Source organism: Ovis aries, chromosome 7 (genome assembly GCF_016772045.2).
Source record: "Ovis aries strain OAR_USU_Benz2616 breed Rambouillet chromosome 7, ARS-UI_Ramb_v3.0, whole genome shotgun sequence".
NCBI lineage: Eukaryota > Metazoa > Chordata > Mammalia > Artiodactyla > Bovidae > Ovis > Ovis aries.
In genome coordinates this window covers 59,661,639-59,681,900 of record NC_056060.1, presented here as the reverse complement: position 1 = coordinate 59,681,900, position 20,262 = coordinate 59,661,639, and the positions used below count along the sequence as shown (strand labels likewise).

The following is a 20,262-nucleotide window of genomic DNA, read 5'->3' as shown; positions in this document are numbered from 1 at the left end:
ATGAATACATCACTATAAAGTTTTATGATATATACTATTAGTCATATTCATAATATAGTATCAGAAACATTGTCATACTTTTTTTTAATGAAAAACCAATTACCTATGATGATAGGCTGATATACAGTTCCACCAATTACAAGAGCGCAAAGCATCACTCACTTTATGTTTTTGTAAGGATAGACTAGTATCTACATATATTTTATGCATTTGTGACATGTCTTTTTCTAAATTTTTTTTTTGCTATTTCTAGGCTGTGCAGTTCATCTGTGAGTTTTCTCAAAATGTCTCAAAATTCTTCTAAATTTTTCTAATGTATTTATTGAAAACAATCTGCATATAAGAGGAACTACTCAGTACAAATCCATGTTGTCAAGGGTTGACTTTCCATTACAAGCCCATGAGACAATAAGTTTTGCTCAAAATCGTAATGTATTTTAAACAAACTAAAAGAAAACTATTTTATATTTACCAGTTCTAGTGTTTCCCCTTCTTTCCTTCCTTCATTTTTTTTTTTTTAATCTTCTCTTCCTTTCTGAAGAACCAGGTTTCCATCTGAGCTTCTTTCCCTGCAACCCAAAGAACTTCTTTTAGCATTTCTTTAGTGGAGTTACGATGACAAGTTCTCTGAATTTCCTTAGCTTTCTTTTATCTGAAATGTCTTTATTTGCCTTCATTTACTGAATAATATTTTTGTTGATATCCAATTTGGGGCTGACAGGTTTTTTTTTTCCCCCTAGTATCTATTTAAAGATGTTGTTTAACTGTCTTCTGTCCTTGTTTCTGAGATTTCAGTGCTATTCAAATCACTGTTCTCCTATATGTAATATATTATTTTTCTCCGGTGGCTTTCAGGATTTTCTCTTTATTCTTAGTTTTCAGCTGTTTGATTGTGCTCTGACTTGGGGTTTGCTGAGCATTTTTTTTAAAATATAAATTTATTTATTTTAATTGGAGGCTAATTACTTTACAATATTGTGTTGGTTTTGCCATACATCAACATGAATCTGCCAAGGGTGTACACGTGTTCCCCATCCTGAACTCCTCTCCCCCCTCCCTCCCCGTACCATCCCTTTGGGTCATCCCAGGGCACCAGCCTCAAGCGTCCTGTATCCTGCATCAAACCTGGACTGGCAATTCATTTCATATATGATAGTACACATGTTTCAATGCCATTCTCCTAAATTATCCCACCCTCACCCTCTCCCACAGAGTCCAAAAGACTGTTCTATACATTTGTGTCTCTTTTGCTATCTCACATACAGGGTTATCGTTACCATCTTTCTATATTCCATATATATACCATCAGTTCAGTTCAGTTCAGTCGCTCAGTCGTGTCTGACTCTTTGCGACACCATGAATCGCAGCATGCCAGGCCTCCCTGTCCATCACCAACTCAACTTGAGTTCACTCAAACTCACCTCCATCGAGTCAGTGATGCCATCCAGCCATCTCATCCTCGGTCGTCCCCTTCTCCTCCTGCTCCAATCTCTCCGAGCATCAGAGTCTTTTCCAATGAGTCAACTCTTCTCATGAGGTGGCCAAAGTATTGGAGTTTCAGCTTTACTATCATTCCTTTCAAAGAAATCCTAGGGTTGATCTCCTTCAGAATGGATTGGTTGGATCTCCTTGCAGTCCAAGGGACTCTCAAGAGTCTTCTCCAACACCACAGTTCAAAAGCATCAATTCTTCGGTGCTCAGCCTTCTTCACAGTCCAACTCTCACATCCATACAGGACCACAGGAAAAACCATAGCCTTGACTAGACGGACCTTAGTCGGCGAAGTAATGTCTCAGCTTTTGAATATGCTATCTAGGTTGGTCATAACTTTTCTTCCAAGGAGTAAGCATCTTTTAATTTCATGGCTGCAATCACCATCTGCAGTGATTTTGGAGCCCAGAAAGATAAAGTCAGCCACTGTTTCCACTGTTTCCCCATCTATTTCCCATGAAGTGATGGGAACGGATCCCATGATCTTCGTTTTCTGAATGTTGAGCTTTAAGCCAACTTTTTCACTCTCCTCTTTCACTTTCATCAAGAGGCTTTTTAGTTCCTCTTCACTTTCTACCATAAGGGTGGTGTCATCTGCATATCTGAGGTAATTGATATTTCTCCCGGCAATCTTGATTCCAGCTTGTGTTTCTTCCAGTCCAGCGTTTCTCATTATGTACTCTGCGTAGAAGTTAAATAAGCAGGGTGACAATATACAGCCTTGACGTACTCCTTTTCCTATTTGGAACTAGTCTGTTGTTCCATGTCCAGTTCTAACTGTTGCTTCCTGGCCTGCATACAGATTTCTCAAGAGGCAAGTCAGGTGGTCTGGTATTCCCATGTCTTTCAGAATTTTCCACAGCTTATTGTGATCCACACAGTCAAAGGCTTTGGCATAGTCAATAAAGCAGAAATAGATGTTTTTCTGGAACTCTCTTGCTTTTTCCATGATCCAGCAGACGTTGACAATTTGATCTCTGGTTCCTCTGCCTTTTCTAAAACCAGCTTGAACATCAGGGAGTTCACGGTTCATGTATTGCTGAAGCCTGGCTTGGAGAATTTTGAGCATTACTTTACTAGCAAGTGAGATGAGTGCAATTGTGTGGTAGTTTGAGCATTCTTTGGCATTGCCTTTCTTTGGGATTGGAATGAAAACTGACCTTTTCCAGTCCTGTGGCCAAATTTTTGAGTTTTCCAAATTTTCTGGCATATTGCTGAGTTTTCCAAATTTTCTGGCATATTGAGTGCAGCACTTTCACAGCATCATCTTTCAGGATTTGAAATAGCTCAACTCGAATTCCATCACCTCCACTAGCTTTGTTTGTAGTGATGCTTTCTAAGGCCCATTTGAGTTCCCATTCCAGGATGTCTGGCTCTAGATGAGTGATCACACCATCATGATTATCTGGGTAGTGAAGATCCTTTTTGTACAGTTCTTCTGTGTATTCTTGCCATCTCTTCTTAATATCTTCTGCTTCTGTTAGGTCCAAACAATTTCTGTCCTTTATCAGGCCCATCCTTGCATGCAATGTTCCCTTGGAATCTCTTAATTTTCTTGAAGTGATCTCTAGTCTTTCCCATTCTGTTGTTTTCCTCTATTTCTTTGCACTGATTGCTGAGGAAGGTTTTCTTATCTCTTCTTGCTATTCTTTGGAACTTTGCATTCAGATGCTTGTATCTTTCCTTTTCTCCTTGGCTTTTCACTTCTCTTCTTTTCACAGCTATTTGTAAGGCTTCCCCAGACAACCATTTTGCTTTTTTGCATTTCTTTTCCATGGGGATGGTCTTGATCCCTGTCTCCTGTACAATGTCACGAACCTCAGTCCATAGTTCATCCAGCACTCTATCTATCAGATCTAGGCCCTTAAATCTATTTCTCACTTCCACTGTATAATCATAAGGGATTTGATTAAGGTCATACATGAATGGTCTAGCGGTTTCCCCTGTTTTCTTCAATTTCAGTCTGAATTTGGCAATAAGGAGTTCATGATCTGAGCCACAGTCAGCTCCCGGTCTTGTTTTTGCTGACTGTATAGAGCTTCTCCATCTTTCGCTGCAAAGAATATAATCAATCTGATTTTGGTGTTGACCATCTGGTGATGTCCATGTGTAGAGTCTTCTCTTGTGTTGTTGGAAGAGGGTGTTTGCTATGACCAGTGCATTTTCTTGGCAAAACTCTATTAGTCTTTGCCCTGCTTCATTCCGTATTCCAAGGCCAAATTTGCCTGTTACTCCAGGTGTTTCTTGACTTCCTACTTTAGCATTCCAGTTCCTTATAATGAAAAGGACATCTTTTTTGGGTGTTAGTTCTAAAAGGTCTTGTAGGTCTTCATAGAACCGTTCAACTTCAGCTTCTTCAGCGTTACTGGTTGGGGCATAGATTTGGATTACTGTGATATTGAATGGTTTGCCTTGGAAATGAACAGAGATCATTCTGTCGTTTTTGAGATTGCATCCATGTACTGCATTTCGGACTCTTCTGTTGACCATGATGGCTACTCCATTTCTTCTGAGGGATTCCTGCCTGCAGTAGTAGATATAATGGTCATCTGAGTTAAATTCACCCATTCCAGTCCATTTTAGTTCACTGATTCCTAGCATGTCGACGTTCACTCTTGCCATCTCCTATTTGACCACTTCCAATTTGCCTTGATTCATGGACCTGACATTTCAGGTTCCTATGCAATATTGCTCTTTACAGCATCAGACCTTGCTTCTATCACCAGTCACATCCCCAGCTGGGTATTGTTTTTGCTTTGGCTCCATCCCTTCATTCTTTCTGGAGTTATTTCTCCACTGATCTCCAGTAGGATATTGGGCACCTACTGACCTGGGGAGTTCCTCTTTCAGTATCCTATCATTTTGCCTTTTCATACTGTTCATGGGGTTCTCAAGGCAAGAATACTGAAGTGCTTTCCCATTCCCTTCTCCAGTGGACCACATTCTGTCAGACCTCTCCACCATGACCTGCCCATCTTGGGTTGCCTCACGGGCATGGCTTAGTTTCATTGAGTTAGACAAGGCTGTGGTCCTAGTATGATTAGATTGACTAGATTTCTGTGAGTATGGTTTCAGTGTGTCTGCCCTCTGATGTCCTCTTGCAACATCTACCATCTTACTTGAGTTTCTCTTACCTTGGGCCTGGGGTATCTCTTCACGGCTGTTCCAGCAAAGCACAGCCGCTGTTCCTTACCTTGGATGAGGGGTATCTCCTTCCGCCACCCTTCCTGACATTCATTGTGGGATGGCTCCTCTAGGCCCTCCTGCGCCCGCATAGCCACCACTCCTTGGACGTGGGGCTTCCCCTCCCAGCCGCCGTCCCTAGCCTTGGGTGTGGGGTTGCTGCTCCGGGTCGCTGCCCTGGCCTCGGGCGTGGGGTTGCTCCGTCCTGCTGCCGCCCTTGGCCTCAGGTGCTGCCCCTGGCCTCGGATGAGGGGTGGCTGCTCCCGGCCATCGCTCCCGACCTCGGACGCAGGGTAGCTCCTCTTGGCCGTTCCTATATTAGTATACTGTATTGGTGTTTTTCTTTCTGGCTTACTTCACTCTGTATAATAGGCTCCAGTTTCATCCACCTCATTAGAACTGATTCAAATGTATTCTTCTTAATGGCTGAGTAATACTCCATTGTGTATATGTACCCCAGCTTTCTTATCCATTAATCTGCTGATGGACATCTAGGTTGCTTCCAATTCCTGGCTATTATAAACAGTGCTGTGATGAACATTGGGGTACATGTGTCTCTTTCAATTCTGGTTTCCTTGGTGTATATACCCAGCAGTGGGATTGCTGGGTCATAAGGCAGTTCTATTTCCAGTTTTTTAAGGAATCTCCACACTGTTCTCCATAGTGGCTGTACTGGTTTGCATTCCCAACAACAGTGTAAGAGGGGTCCCTTTTCTCCACACCCTCTCCAGCATTCATTGCTTGTAGACTTTTGGATCACAGCCATTCTGACTGGCGTGAAATGTAAATCTATAGTTTACACAAAATTAGGGGCATTTTGGCCATTATTTCTTAAAATGTTTCTTTCCATCTCATTTGTCTTTTCTCCTCTCCTCTGGGTTGCAAAATATACACATGTTAATCTTTTGATATTATAGCAGAAATACCAGTGTTTTTGCTCACTGACATTCAGATTAGATATTTGTTGATCTAACTTCAAGTTCAGTGACTCTTTCCTCTATCATCTCCTTTTACTATTAAGCCCATCAAGCAAATTTTACATATAAGGTAATTTTTTAATATGTTTTGTTCTTTCCATGGTTTATTTCTTTACTGAAATTTTCTATCTTTTCATTCACTGTAAGTATATTTTTATACTTTTTACATCTTTACATCATTATTTTAGTTATAATAGTTGCTTTGTCTGAAGGGATTAATCTTCAAAATATACAAACAGCTCATACAATTTTCCATAACAACAACAAAAAAACAAACAATCCAATTGGAAAATGGGCAGAAGACCTTAATAGACATTTCTTCAAAGAAGACATATGGATGGCCAACAGGCATATGAAAAGATGTTCAACACCGCTGATTATTTGAGAAATACAAATTAAAACTACAATGAGGTACCACCTCACACCAGCAAGAACGGCCATCATTTAAAAGTCTACAGATAACAAATGCTGGAGAGGGTGTGGAGAAAAGGGAACCCTCCCTTACTATTGAGAGTAAGTTGGTGCAGTCACTATGGAAAAGCAGTGTGCAGATTCCTCAGAAAACTAAAAACAGAATTATCATATGATCCAGCAATCCCACTCCTGGGCATATACCTGGACAACACCATATTTAAAAGAGATATAATCACCTCTATATTCATAGCAACACTATTCACAATAACCAAAACATGGAAACAACTTAAATGTTCATTAACGGATAACTGGGTAAAGAAGGTGTGGTACATCTATATTAATACAATGGACAACTACTCAGATATAAAAAAAGAATGAAATACTGCTGTTTGCAGCAACATGATGCAACTGGAGATTACCAAACTAAGTGGAGTGAGTCAGAAAGATAAATACCATGATATCACTTATACGTCGAATCTAAAACAAGGCACAAATGAACCTATCTAAAGAACAGAAACAGACTTACAGAAATAGAGAACACACTTGTGGTTGCCAAGGGGAAGGTGGGTGGGGGAAGGAAGGACTAGAGCTTGGGATTAGCAGATGTGAATTATTATATATAGGATGGATAAACAAGGTCCTACTGTATAGCACAGGGAACTATTCAATATCCTATGATGAAGCATAATGAATCAATATCCTATGATAAACCAAAATGGGAAAGAATGTAAAAAATAATGTCTATATGTAAATAAGTCACTTTGCTATACAGCAGAGATGGCACATTGTAAATCAACTATAATTCAATAAAATAATCTTTGTCTGCTGATTCCAACAACTAGATCATATTTGGTATTACCTATGTTTACTGTTATTTTCCTCAATAATAGATCTTATATTGTATTTCTATTATATTCAATAATTTAGGGTTATACCCTGGATATTTGTAAACATTATCTGGGGAAAATGTATCCTGCTATGTTCCTCAGAAGAGTATTAACTTTATGTTTGTTTTCTGGTTGGTTGGTTTAGTAGATGGATTTAAACTATTAAAATCTAGTTTCTTGGGCACTAAACTCAAATTTCAGTTCAGATGTGCTTTTCTCATTTAAGCTACTTAGACCGCCCATTCAGGCAGAATTTGAGATAACAGAAGTTACACAGAAGTTTAGGTTCCCCTCTTGGCTTTCTCACTGCTAAGATTCTTCTCTAACTTTCCAGAGGCTGTGTGTGCTAAGTCACTTTAGTTGTGTCTGACTCTCTGTGACCCTATGGACTGTAGCCCACCATACCCCACTGTCCGTGGTATTTTCCAGGCAAGAATACTAGAGTGGCTTGCCATACCCTCCTCTAGGGGATCTTCCAGACCTAAGGATCAAACGTATGTCTCCTGAATTGGCAGGCAGATTCTTTACCACTCCACCACCTGGGAAGTCCTTTAATTGCCCCAAGTGGCCAAATGTAGTATGCCTTGAAGCGAAAAGCTTAAAAAAACAAAGAAAATTCACTCTTTGCTATTTCCTTCTTTCAAATGACAATTTGTCACCATAACCTGTTTAATTTTGTTCAGGTAGCTTTTGCTTGTACATTTATTTCATTTTACACAGAGTTTAGAGTTGTTATCTGTGGAAGACTAGTCTATTAGACTCTTAGACATTTTTGAAGTGAATCAGCATTGTGACAGATTTTTACGCTTTTATGAAAAAAATATTTTAATATATTGCCCACAATGAATGAGAATTACTTTTATATAGCAAGTTTTAAAAACTATTAGTACTGTATCTCAAATAGAAACTTCCAATACCGAAAAAAAAAAGAAAGAAACTTCACGTTTATCTGGAGAGCAGGGGGAGGCAGGAATTCTTTGGAGAATGATGGTGAAAGTTTTAGGAGAATAAGCAGAGCTGAATATTACAATCATAATCCAGACTATAAAACAGAAATATCTCTAAGCCAAAAGACACCCCTGAGCAGGCATTGCCCCATCAGCACTAGCAAAGAGAAAGCCAAGCAGGTTTACCTGGTCAGTATTTCCATCTCTAGGTCCTTGTTAACACTTAACTTTACCTTCCCAGTGCAAACCACTCCCCTCCAGAGTGCTCAGAACCCATAATACATTTACTGAATTTGATTTCCAATTTCCTCCAAGACATAGTTCTTTCCTCAGTTAACAAGCATCTCAGTGGACATGTCAGCTACTTCAGTGGAAACCAGAGGTTTACATGTTCCATATTGCTATTAGTAATTAGAGGTTCAGCTGGAAACCAACTGTGTGATCTTGGGTGAATCATTTCCCCTTTCTGGGTCTTGGTTTCTTCACCTGCAAAATAGGAGTATGTACTAAAATAACTGCAAATTTAGTTTTTTAACTTTGAAATTCCAAAGAATTGCATAGTAATTTGACAAGACTAAGAGAACTCCAAGTTTAAGTTTTTTACCTTTGGAATTCTAAAGAGTTGCATAGAAATTCTGGGGAACATGAACATGCTTTAAATACATTTAAAATTATTTTTTCCTCTAAAATCTGCTATCCTATAGCATACTTATGGTATCGTGTGCTATATAAAAATCCACTAGAGGGGAGTAAAACATTAGATGACAGCATACCACAACTCAATTTGGATATACTGTATAAATTATATTTGTAATTACTGCCTAATGTCTACTGTCCCAGACCAATCTCACTTCGTTGCTTTAAAATACAAAAATGTTAGGGAATCACAGTTTCCATGTGGAAATTTTCTATTCTGTGGAATAAAGCCCTAGGCCTGAGGCTAGGGATTGTATGTACTCTTGCTAATGGAACAAGAGCAGTTCCTGAGAACCACGGTGCCTGTTTGATCTCTAGATTTCTTTTTATTTACAACCTACAGTGATCAAAAGATGCCCTGATTCTTAATTCAGAAAAGATACTTCATCCAAACAACTTATTCTTAATGAAAGTGCAGAGCAACTCCTGCGTTCCCAACACTTGACTAGTAAGATATAAAGAGACCTCATAACCTTAACTGTGTTCCTAGTTCTTTGTACCATGAAGGCTGAAGGAAAGATGTCTTAGGTGGTGGGGGTGTCCCCTCACATTAAGATGATTAGAGACCCCTGACCCATAGGTTTAACATTTTTACTTTCAAGAACAATGATTTTAACATAATTAGTTCCTCTTTTCTTTCAGAGTAGTTTTAGGAGACCTGGGCTTCTGGTTTTTATTATTGGGGAGTCAGTTTCAAGGGACAGGAAGGAGGAACAGAGGAAGGAGAAGGAGGGTGGTACCTTGGTAGGACTCTACTAGAGACTCAGCTCAGAGGACCAGAAATTAGAAGAATCTAGTCACACACGTGTTCTCTATTTCTTCAGGGTTTCATGATTTTTTAAATTTCCTAGTAGTTGCAGAATGACAAAGTAGAGAAAGCATTAACTTCGGGGTCAGACAAGCTCTAGATAGGTGAACTGACTTTCTAACTTTCCAGAGTCACAAAATATGAAGCAAGACTCTTCAGTTACAAGGGACAGAAATCCAACTCAAACTATGTTATGCGGACAATGTCGCCAGGTCTGCCTCTTTCTGTCGTCATTCCAGAGTCACTGTATTGCATTTGATCAGCATATGCTTTCCTTCACTTGGCTAACTGAAGAGGATCTCAAAACTGACTTCATTTCAGAAAGACAATGTCTTTCTTTTTCTTTCAACAACCATACATAAAATCCTAGGAGACCGACTGCCTAAGCTTGAGTCTTATGTGCATCCCTATCCAGGCCTAAGTCACACGCCTACCTTTATGACCAAGGAGAGAAGATTAATGACTAGGATTGCCAGTTAAAATACAAGATGCCCAAATGAAAAGGAATTTCAGATGAACAAGTAATTTTTAGTTTGAGTCCCATGTAATATTAGGGATATACCTACACTAAACAAGTATTTTAGTTTATCTGAAATTCAAATTTAAATTCTAATTGTGCCCATGCACTATTTGGGACATACTTATCTGATCTGCACGTGAGCAAACACAGGAAAGTTCAGAAACTCACATGTATGTCATGTAAGTTTCTATATAATGTTCTGATGCCTACCGTTTGTACTACCTCCACAGAACACTGCACACACCCCTGACGCCACCACCTCTGCCAGCAAACTACTCGCTCCTTTGCTTTGCACATTGTCAGAGGGAGAAGTTAGGTGTGCTAACTTACAATGTCGATTTTTAAAAAGGTTTTCATGAACCAGCTTTCGGTGGTTAAATACAACTACACTGTCATCCAACGGCCTCAGGCATTAGCCCACAGAGTAATCTGGGAGGCAAACACCAAGCCATGTTCAGAATTTTTCTTTCACTATGAGGACTCCTCTCCATCATGATCCGTCATCTCCTTGGAGGCACGTAGGTCCCTCTTGCAAACAGCTTTCTGAAAAGCCACTAATCCCTCAGGGAGGGCTCAGACTCAAATTAGTACACCATATGACTCACATCTTCTAGATTCAAAGCATGGTCTTAACATTCTAAGGTTTACAATCTAAATAATTCAATAACACATGCATAGGTTAAGAAAATTATATCAAAATTTTAATGAGCTATGCCAGTTAAATATTAAGTGAAAAATACGTTGAATTGATAAATTAGTAAATGATGGTAAAAGTACTAACCATGCTTTTAAAAATAGAGTAGTGCAAACTGTAACAGGAAACATAAAAATCAAAATGGGATGATTTGAGAATGGTTTATTCATAAAGGTGTAGATGTGGGGTAACCATAGAGCTAATGCGGGAACCCTAGGGCTAGTAACAACTGGACTGACTCTATCCCCAAGCGATGAGGAGGGAGAGATTACTCCGACCCAGAGAGTCATGGAAAGCAGTGCAACTCAAAGTGTGGCCTGTAAGTAGGGCCCAGTGTGCAAAATAAGTTCAGTTCAGTCGCTCAGTTGTGTCCGACTCTTTGCAACCCCATGAATCGCAGCACGCCAGGCCTCCTTGTCCATCACCAACTCCCAGAGTTCACCCACACTCATGTCCATCAAGTCGGTGATATCATCCAGCCATCTCATCCTCAGTCCTCCCCTTCTCCTCCTGCCCCTAATCCCTCCCAGCATCAGAGTCTTTTCCAATGAGTCAACTCTTCGCATCAGGTGGCCAAAGTACTGGAGTTTCAGCTTTAGCATTAGCCCTTCCACAGAACACCCAGGACTGATCTCCTTTAAAATGGACTGGTTGAATCTCCTTGCAGTCCAAGGGACTCTCAAGAGTCTTCTCCAACACCACAGTTCAAAAGCATCAATTCTTCAGCACTCAGCTTTCTTCACAGTCCAACTGTCACATCCATACATACTAGAAAAACCATACATACTGGAAAAACCATAGCCTTGACTAGACAGAACTTTGCTGGCAAAGTAATATTTCTGCTTTTTAATATGCTATCCAGGTTGGTCTTAACTTTCCTTCCAAGGAGTAAGCGTCTATTAATTTCATGGCTGCAGTCACCATCTGCAGTGATTTTGGAGCCCAAGAAAATAAAGTCTGACACTGTTTCTACTGTTTCTACATCTATTTCCCATGAAGTGATGGGACCAGATGCCATGATTTTAGTTTTCTGAATGTTGAGCTTTGCCAACTAAAGTCCGTCTAGTCCAGGCTATGGTTTTTCCTGTGGTCATGTATGGATGTGAGAGTTGGACTGTGAAGAAGGCTGAGTGCTGAAGAATTGATGCTTTAAAACTATGGTGTTGGAGAAGACTCTTGAGAGTCCCTTGGACTGCAAGGAGATCCAACCAGTCCATTCTGAAGGAGATCAACCCTGGGATTTCTTTGGAAGGAATGATGCTGACGCTGAAACTCCAGTACTTTGGCCACCTCATGAGAAGAGTTGACTCAATGGAAAAGACTCTGATGCTGGGGGGGGGATTGGGGGCAGGAGGAGAAGGGGACGACCAAGGATGAGATGGCTGGATGGCATCATGGACTCGATGGACATGAGTCTGAGTGAACTCCGGGAGATGGTGATGAACAGGGAGGCCTGGCATGCTGCAATGCATGGGGTTGCAAAGAGTTGGACATGACTGAGTGACTGAACTGAACTGAAGCCACCTTTTTCACTCTCCTCTTTCACTTTCATCAAGAAGCTCTTTAGTTCCTCTTTACTTTCTGCCATAAGGGTGGTGTCATCTGAATATATAAGGTTATTGATATTTCTCCCGGTAATCTTGATTCCAGCTTGTGCTTCTTCCAACCCAGCATTTCTCATGATGTACTCTGCATAGAAGTTAAATAAGCAGGGTGACAATATACAGCCTTGATGTACTCCTTTTCCTATTTGGAACCAGTCTGTTGTTCCATGTCCAGTTCTAACTGTTGCTTCCTGATCTGCATACAGGTTTCTCAAGAGGCAGGTCAGGTGGTCTGGTATTCCCATCTCTTTCAGAATTTTCCACAGCTTATTGTGATCCACACAGTCAAAGGCTTTGGCATAGTCAATAAAGCAGAAATAGATGTTTTTCTGGAACTCTCTTGCTTTTTCCATGATCCAGCGAATGTTGGCAATTTGATCTCTGGTTCTTCTGTCTTTTCTAAAACCAGCTTGAACACTGGAAGTTCACAGTTCATGTATTGCTGAAGCCTGGCTTGGAGAATTTTGAGCATTACTTTACTAGCATGTGAGATGAGTGCAATTGTGTGGTAGTTTGAGCATTCTTTGGCATTGCCTATCTTTGGGATTGGAATGAAAACTGACCTTTTCCAGTCCTGTGGCCACTGCTGAGTTTCCCAAATTTGCTGGCATATTGAGTGCAGCACCTTCACAGCATCATCTTTCAGGATTTGAAACAGCTCAACTGGAATTCCATCACCTCCACTAGCTTTGTTCATAGTGATGCTTTCTAAGGCCCACTTGACTTCATATTCCAGGATGTCTGGCTCTAGGTGAGTGATCACCCCATCGTGATTATCTTGGTCATGAAGATCTTTTTTGTACAGTTCTTCTGTGTATTCTTGCCACCTCTTCTTAATATCTTCTGCTTCTGTTAGGTCCATACCATTTCTGTCTTTTATTAAGCCCATCTTTGCATGAAATGTTCCCTTGGTATCTCTAATTTTCTTGAAGAGATCTCTAGTCTTTCCTATTCTGTTGTTTTCCTCTATTTCTTTGCACTGATAGCTAAGGAAGGCTTTCTTATCTCTCCTTGCTATTCTCTGGAACTCTGCATTCAGATGCTTATATCTTTCCTTTTCTCCTTTGCTTTTCACTTCTCTTCTTTTCACAGCTATTTGTAAGGCCTCCACAGACAGCCATTTTGCTTTTTTTGTATTTCTTTTCCATGGGGATGGTCTTGATCCCTGTCTCCTGTACAGTGTCACGAACCTCCATCCATAGTTCATCCGGCACTCTATCTATCAGATCTAGGCCCTTAAATCTATTTCTCACTTCTACTGTATAACCATAAGGAGTTTGATTTAGGTCATATCTGAATGGTCTAGTCAGTGATCCACAATGAGATGAGAGTACAAAAATTGAGAGAATGTAGCTTAAAACTTTTATAACTATTTGACTTTACTGAGACATACAAGCCTATAGTATCTTACTATAAAAGATCAACAAGATCAGTCAGTGATGACATGAAAACAACAAAACCTGGTTCTTCAGCACATATGGCTTGAGAAGTGCCAGTGTAGAGAAGGACGCCTTGAGGGAAGTATTCCCTTTAGTTCAGGGACACAGGCATCCTGAGATAATCCAAGGGCTGGAGCCAGGGAATTAAACACTTGGACTTCGCTATTCTTCTCTCCTATCTCCTGCCAGCACGACCCATTGGCCAAACCCAACTAGAAGCCAGAGACGGGGTAAGGAATGTCCTACTTCTGCCCATGCCATTTCTTAAGGACACCACAAAAGCAGCAGGAAAGCAAAAGAAAAAAAAGCAAAATAGCTCCAAGTCCTTCTAGGATACCTGGTGAGGACTGGGGCATTTATCTAGCAACTATTCAGTATGTTAACTATTTGGGATGATTTCATAGTATTTCAATTTTCTTGAGTTAAACTATATGATGCAGAATTCCCTTTCTCATATGTTTCTGGACAGTGTGGGCTAGAAATGATATTCTGTTGTAAGAGTTGGAGGATGGAAAGAAAATGACAGACATTCTGTTACATTCACGTCCCTTCTTCCAGTTACTCAATCAAAAACTAATTTCAATGTTGTTATGAAGGGAGTTTGCTGATCTGAGTGATTTTAAGTCACACAAAATCATCACTTTCAGTTCGTGATATTATCCTGGGAGGGCCAAACTTAATAGGCTGGAAGGCCTTATAAGAGAGACCCTGCCTCTAGACAATGGCTGAAGCCGCATTCCTCTCTTCTTGACTGCCTGTCCTACAGACTTTGGACCTGCTTATTTAGCCATCACAACTGCATGAGCAAATTCCTTGTAATAAGTCTCTTAATATCTATCCATCTATCTACCTACGTACTTCCCTCTCTGTCTTTCTGTCCTTCCTACTGGTTCTCCCTCCCTAGTTGAACCCTGGCAGAAAACACTACTTACAGTTGAGCAGGCAGGAAAGGCAATCTGATTCCAGACCCTGAAACCCCCTCTTTGACACCAGCTCAATGTCACCCTCTTCAGACGCAGCCTGGTGTGACCCTTAATGTCCTTCTCATGACCCTCACTACCACAGGCAGCTCCTGTCCTCCAACTAAAGAGGAAAAACTTCAAAGGCAAGAAAGGGCACTAGTCAAAGAATCCAGAAGAATGGGCTGGTGGAAGAGATGGAGGTGGAAAAGAGTAGATCAAAAGAACTGAGTGAATAATCTGCAGAGGAAGGGAGAGGAAGAGGGGTGGGAAAGCGGATGGATGGTGGAAAAAGCACAGAGGGGAGGTCTAGAGGAAGAGACACAGAGCAGGACAGTAAGGCAGAAGAGAAGGCTAGCAGGGGATGCCTATGCTTAGCTTTGTCCTTTGCCAGGTTGCCTCCCTCCAACCTTGGGGTAATGATGGCTGTCTCCACTGGAAATTCACCCTACACTCCAGTCGTAACTTATCTGTGAAGGATCACCCCATACTTATGTGACTGATCTTTTTATATCCAGTTTTCATTATTTTTTAGCATTAAAAAAGCTTGCTTTAAATTTTTTGTTGTAAAAGGAAGGTACAGAACAGAATATAAGATGCTACCACTTACATAAAATAAGAGCTGTACATGCATATACACCTGTGTACATAGACTGAGAGTAGAAGATTCTGCTGTAAGGTGGAAAACTAGGGAACTGGGGGTCAGAGCTGGAAAGGAGGCTTTTCACTTTACATCTTGAAAGGTTCAACTACCATTTGTATCTATGAGTATTTTAAAAACAATACAAACTCACTTATGAACAAATTCTCACCATATGCATATCAACCATTCTATATACTACAACTGTAATGTATGTTTGGATACAAGTGAAATATGCACAACCAGCAGCTACTGCAATCCTTATCTCCTTCCTAAGGCTCTCCAGAGCTTAACCTGTTATGACAGCGACGCAATACTCCCCATGGAGGTATTTCCGCTCATAATACTATTCCTCCTCAGCAAACACAGGATTTGTGCCAGTCAACTTAATGAGCTGCTGTGATTATGCTCACCGTTGGCACGACCACCCATCCCACGTGTTTTGTTGGAAAAGGAGAAACTCCAGTAGCCCATAGAGCCAAGTTTTCTGGACTAGCTTTAGTGAGCGCTCCAGAACAAAGGGAACACATTTTGGAGCCATTTAAATAGAAACCAGGCATCTCTGCTCAGGATGTGCCTCTCAATTAAAGAAACAAAGAGGCAGTATAGATGAGACTCATGGGGAGGGGGCTCTCTTGCTCTGTTTTTTCTCCAGTTGAAATGCACATCATAGGCTTGAGTTTAATGATTATCTATGGTCTCTAGAATCACGGCAGCAAAACCAAACGAGAGCACATCAAGTTATTTTCTGTTTTAAAAAAGCCACAGAGAAGCTTTGTGTGATTATGAAGTAATGGATCCGAATGAGAGTGCGATTTGCCAGCTGGAAGCACTGGGAAAGGGCTCTTGGTGGTAAAGCAACTACGTGTCTTGAGAAAACGACTAGTACGTGTTGCAGGCCCCATGGAATTTGCTTAATAAGTTGCACATTTGTCATTGTAGGTCAGTTCTTTGGGTGCCAGGAGACATAACTTCTTCATTATATAATCAAATATTTGTCCTTGCTGGAAAATGAGCACAAAAGAATGAAGAATGTTAGCCACTCTGCTGTTTCCAAAACCCTTTCTCTGGCCAAGTGGGTGTTCTGAATTGAGCCTTCATCCCAGGGAACATTTTGAAAGCTAAGTTCTGGCACTGGGATTTGGTCCCTCTGCCACTTATCTCTGCCCCTTCTCTGGGAGTCTGACTCTAAGCAGGCTGATGGAAAGAGGGAGACAGCTGATGTTTGTTCATGCTCTTAGGCAGAGATGGGAAGTCAGAGAGAGCATTCCAGATTTTTCAACTTGCAGGCTTCTGTCTATCTGGCGACAGATTTTGTCAGCTACAATATGTTAATTACTCTGAGGAACTTAGAGACAAGACATTTTCATTTTTTGAGATCTTTTTAAAAATCGTATGCTGCTCAAACCCATGTGTGTTTGGATCTATAATCTTTGAAGACTTCTTCCAAGAAAAAAAGAACTTTTCATTTCTCCTAAGGGAGTCTCTGGTTAATCTCTGGTTAATGTTTTGATTTTGAGCAAGTTGGGAATTTCTACTGGTATTCACTTTTGCTTCAGACTAGGCAAATATATGTTAACAATTCGATTTGCTCCATGGAAAAGACCTTTAAAAGTGAACTTCCTACCACATTTATTCAGAAGGCAACTGGAAGATGATAATTTGCTTTCAGTAGGTAAGATATCTGGAAAGTGGCCCTCGCCAACTGGCCCACTGTATTAATAGGTACCCCAAAGGCATATGCTATTTTTTGTGTGTTTATACATGAGCCAAGCCTTAAGAAACCCAGCAGGTAAGAATTCTGAAAAACTTCTGGCCAATTAAAACAGAAATTTGAATTCATTCATGGGAATACTTAGGCATTCAAAAATCAAAGTAACTATTTGATGACTAATCAGTCTTGGAGCTTCTGCAGAGCAAATTGTGAAACTGTACATTTTTAAAAAAATCTCCAGAAAGACACATTGGCAGCCAATAAAACCATTAGTGTCTATAGGGCCATTGTGATAATGCAAGAACTGGGTTCACCCTATGTTCTTATAAATGAACTGCATTTCTATGGTTCATAAGATCAGAGAACAGGAAGCAAAATTTGGTCCAGTTCATAAAGTACACACATGATTAATAAAACTGTCAAATCAAATTTGTTGTGAGAAAACAAAATCCTTCAGACAGGGACTATGTCTGAACCAAAACAAAACAATTTTTAAAACCACATATTTTGTTAGTTCTATTCAATTTACTCATTAGACAACATTTTTAAGAGCACAAGATTTAATACGATCACAAAATTTCCATATTATTCCCGAATTTTATGGAAAAAAAGCCATTCCATTTATGTTACTTTTAAAAATAAAGAATTTTCTCTTTAATTGCACTTAACATTTTGATTTCTAATTAATTTCCTGTTCTGGTCCTTAAGAAAAAAATGTTATAATGATATCAAGAAGTTTTAGAATGGCATATTTACTGCTCGAAATTTCTGAATGTCTTTTCATTTTTAGATGAATCACTACTGGTTGGATTTTAAAATTACAAAAGACAGTTCTATTGTATTATGGGTTTTCCAGTTGTGTTGGTAAATTCGGAATCGCAACATAACCTCCATATAATGCCCTAATCCATAAACCTCCACTAAGATATTATTTTTTTCCCCATGTCCTACCAAGAAAGCAAGTTAAACGAATTTTACATGTAGAGAAGCCTGCTGAACTCATTTTCTTTCATGGGAACATGGGCGGAAAAGCAGAAGGAGAGGAAAGAGGAAAAAACTTCCCTTTAAAATGAATTCTAATTCACCCATGCGTGCTTTGTAGTCATTTAGTCATGTCTGAGTTGTTGAAACCCTTTGGGCTGTAGCCTGCCAGGCTCCTCTCCCTGTCCATGGGATTTTTCAGGCAAGAATACTGGAGTGGGTTGCCATTTCCTCCTCCAGGGGATCCTAACCAAGGGATCATCACATGTCCTGTGTCTCCTGCATTGCAGGCAGATTCTTTTCCTGCTGAGCCATTGGGGAAGCCAGAAACCAAGTCAAATAAAGACAGCATAGGGATTAAGACCATGAACTCTGGAGTAAAACAATAAAGGGGGGAGATAAGCTGGATGAAATTGGTTCCTTAGCAGTGGCAAATACATCATTCTGAAGGCTGTTAACAATTGGAGAGGACTTCACTGGTGGCGCAGTGGATAAGAATCCTGCCAACACGGGGGACATGGATTCCATCCCTGTTTCAGGAAGATTCCACATGCCTTGGGGCAACTAAGCTGGTGTGGCACAATTACTGAGCCCACACTCTAGAGCCTGTGAACTGCAACCACTGAGCCTGTGAGCTGCACAAAGGGAAGACACCGCAACGAGAAGCCCACGCACCACAACAAAGAGTAGCCTCTGCTCACCACAATGAGAAGAAGCCCCCGCAAAGCAACAAAGACTCAGCACAGCCAAACAGATAAACAACTAAAAATTAAAAAGAAAAAAATAGAGGGATCTGGGTAGGAGGTATACCGACACTGTACTATCTTTGCAAACTTTTTGTGAGCCTAAAACTAATTTAAGTGAAAAGTTTGTTTTAAAAAAAGACAGAGGCCTGGGTGTGACTTCTGGCTCTGCCATGTGTTAACTGTGTTAACCTTGAGCAAATTATTTAACCTCTCTAAGCCTCAATTTCATTTACCCAAAGAGTTCATCCTCAATAGTGAAAAACTGAAAGGCTTCCTGCTAAATTCAGGAACAAGACAAGGATGCCCACTTTCACCACTCCTGTTTAACGTAGTATTGAAAGTCCTAGCAACAGAAATCAGACAAGAAAAAGAAATAAAATGTATCCAGACTGGAAGAGAGAGGTAAAATTGTCACTGTTTGCAGATAACATGATACTCTATACAGAGGACCCCAAAGTTGGAGATTAAAACTGATAAATGAATTCAGCATGGTAGTAGGACACAAGAATACACAGAAACCTGTTGTATTTTTATACACTAATAATGCAATATCAGAAAGAGGAAAGAAAAAAAAATGTGTAAAACCACATGAAAAACCACCTAGGAATAACCTTGGTGGGCTGCGATTCATGGGGTCGCAAAGAGTCGGACACGATTGAGCCACTGAACCGAACTGAACTGAAGGAGGTGAAAGACCTATATCCTGAAAACTATAACACGTTAAAGAAACTGAAGATAATTCAAAGAAATGGAAAGATACCCCATATTCTTGAATTGGAAGAATATTGCTAAAATGGTCATATTACTCAAAGCAATCTACAGATTTAATGGAATCCCTATCAAAATACCAAGGACATTTTTTCACAGAACAAGAACAAATAATCCTAAAATTCAAATAAAGACACAAAAGGCCTAGAACTGCCAAAGCAAATATGAAGAAAAAGAACAAAGATGGAGGCATAGCCCTTCTAGACCTTGGAATATGCTACAAAGCTAAAGTAATCAAAAGAGTGTCATATTGGCACAAGAACAGACATATAGGTCAATGAACAGAACAGAGAGCCCATAAATAAACCCATGTAACTATGGCCAATTACTCTATGACAAAAGAGGCAAGAATAAACAATGGAGAAAACACAGTCTCTTTAAGTGGTGTTGGGAAAACTTGGACTCAGTTCAGTTCAGTTCAGTCTCTCAGTCGTGTCTGACTCTTTGCGACCCCATGAATTGCAGCACACCAGGCCTCCCTGTCCATCACCAGCTCCCGGAGTTCACTCAAACTCATGTTCATTGAGTCGGTGATGCCATCCAGCCATCTCATCCTCTGTCGTCCCCTTCTCCTCCTGCCCCCAATCCCTCCCAGCATCAGAGTCTTTTCCAATGAGTCTGCTCTTTGCATGAGGTGGCCAAAGTACTGGAGTTTCAGCTTTAGCATCAGTCCTTCCAAAGGACACCCAGGACTGATCTCCTTCAGAATGGACTGGTTGGATCTCCTTGTAGTCCAAGGGACTCTCAAGAGTCTTCTCCAGCACCATGGTTCAAAAGCATCAATTCTTCAGCAC

The 20,262-nt window shown here is 40.4% G+C and overlaps 1 protein-coding gene across 1 annotated transcript; it reads right to left on the bottom strand.

The window, feature by feature from the left end:
• Positions 1-401: 401 nt before the first annotated feature.
• Positions 402-4,019, bottom strand: LOC132660052 (craniofacial development protein 2-like). The gene is made up of 2 exons (XM_060418054.1): positions 1,422-4,019; positions 402-569 (listed from the first exon to the last, which is right to left on the bottom strand). The coding sequence occupies exon 1, from the start codon at positions 3,979-3,981 to the stop codon at positions 2,953-2,955; it is 1,029 nt and encodes a 342-aa protein (XP_060274037.1). The 5' UTR covers positions 3,982-4,019; the 3' UTR covers positions 402-569; positions 1,422-2,952.
• Positions 4,020-20,262: the final 16,243 nt, after the last annotated feature.

What these genes read in the sequence shown, in the direction of transcription:
- LOC132660052 (XM_060418054.1), bottom strand. Translation starts at nt 3,981, where the DNA reads ATGGTCAACAGAAGAGTCCGAAATGCAGTACATGGATGCAATCTCAAA.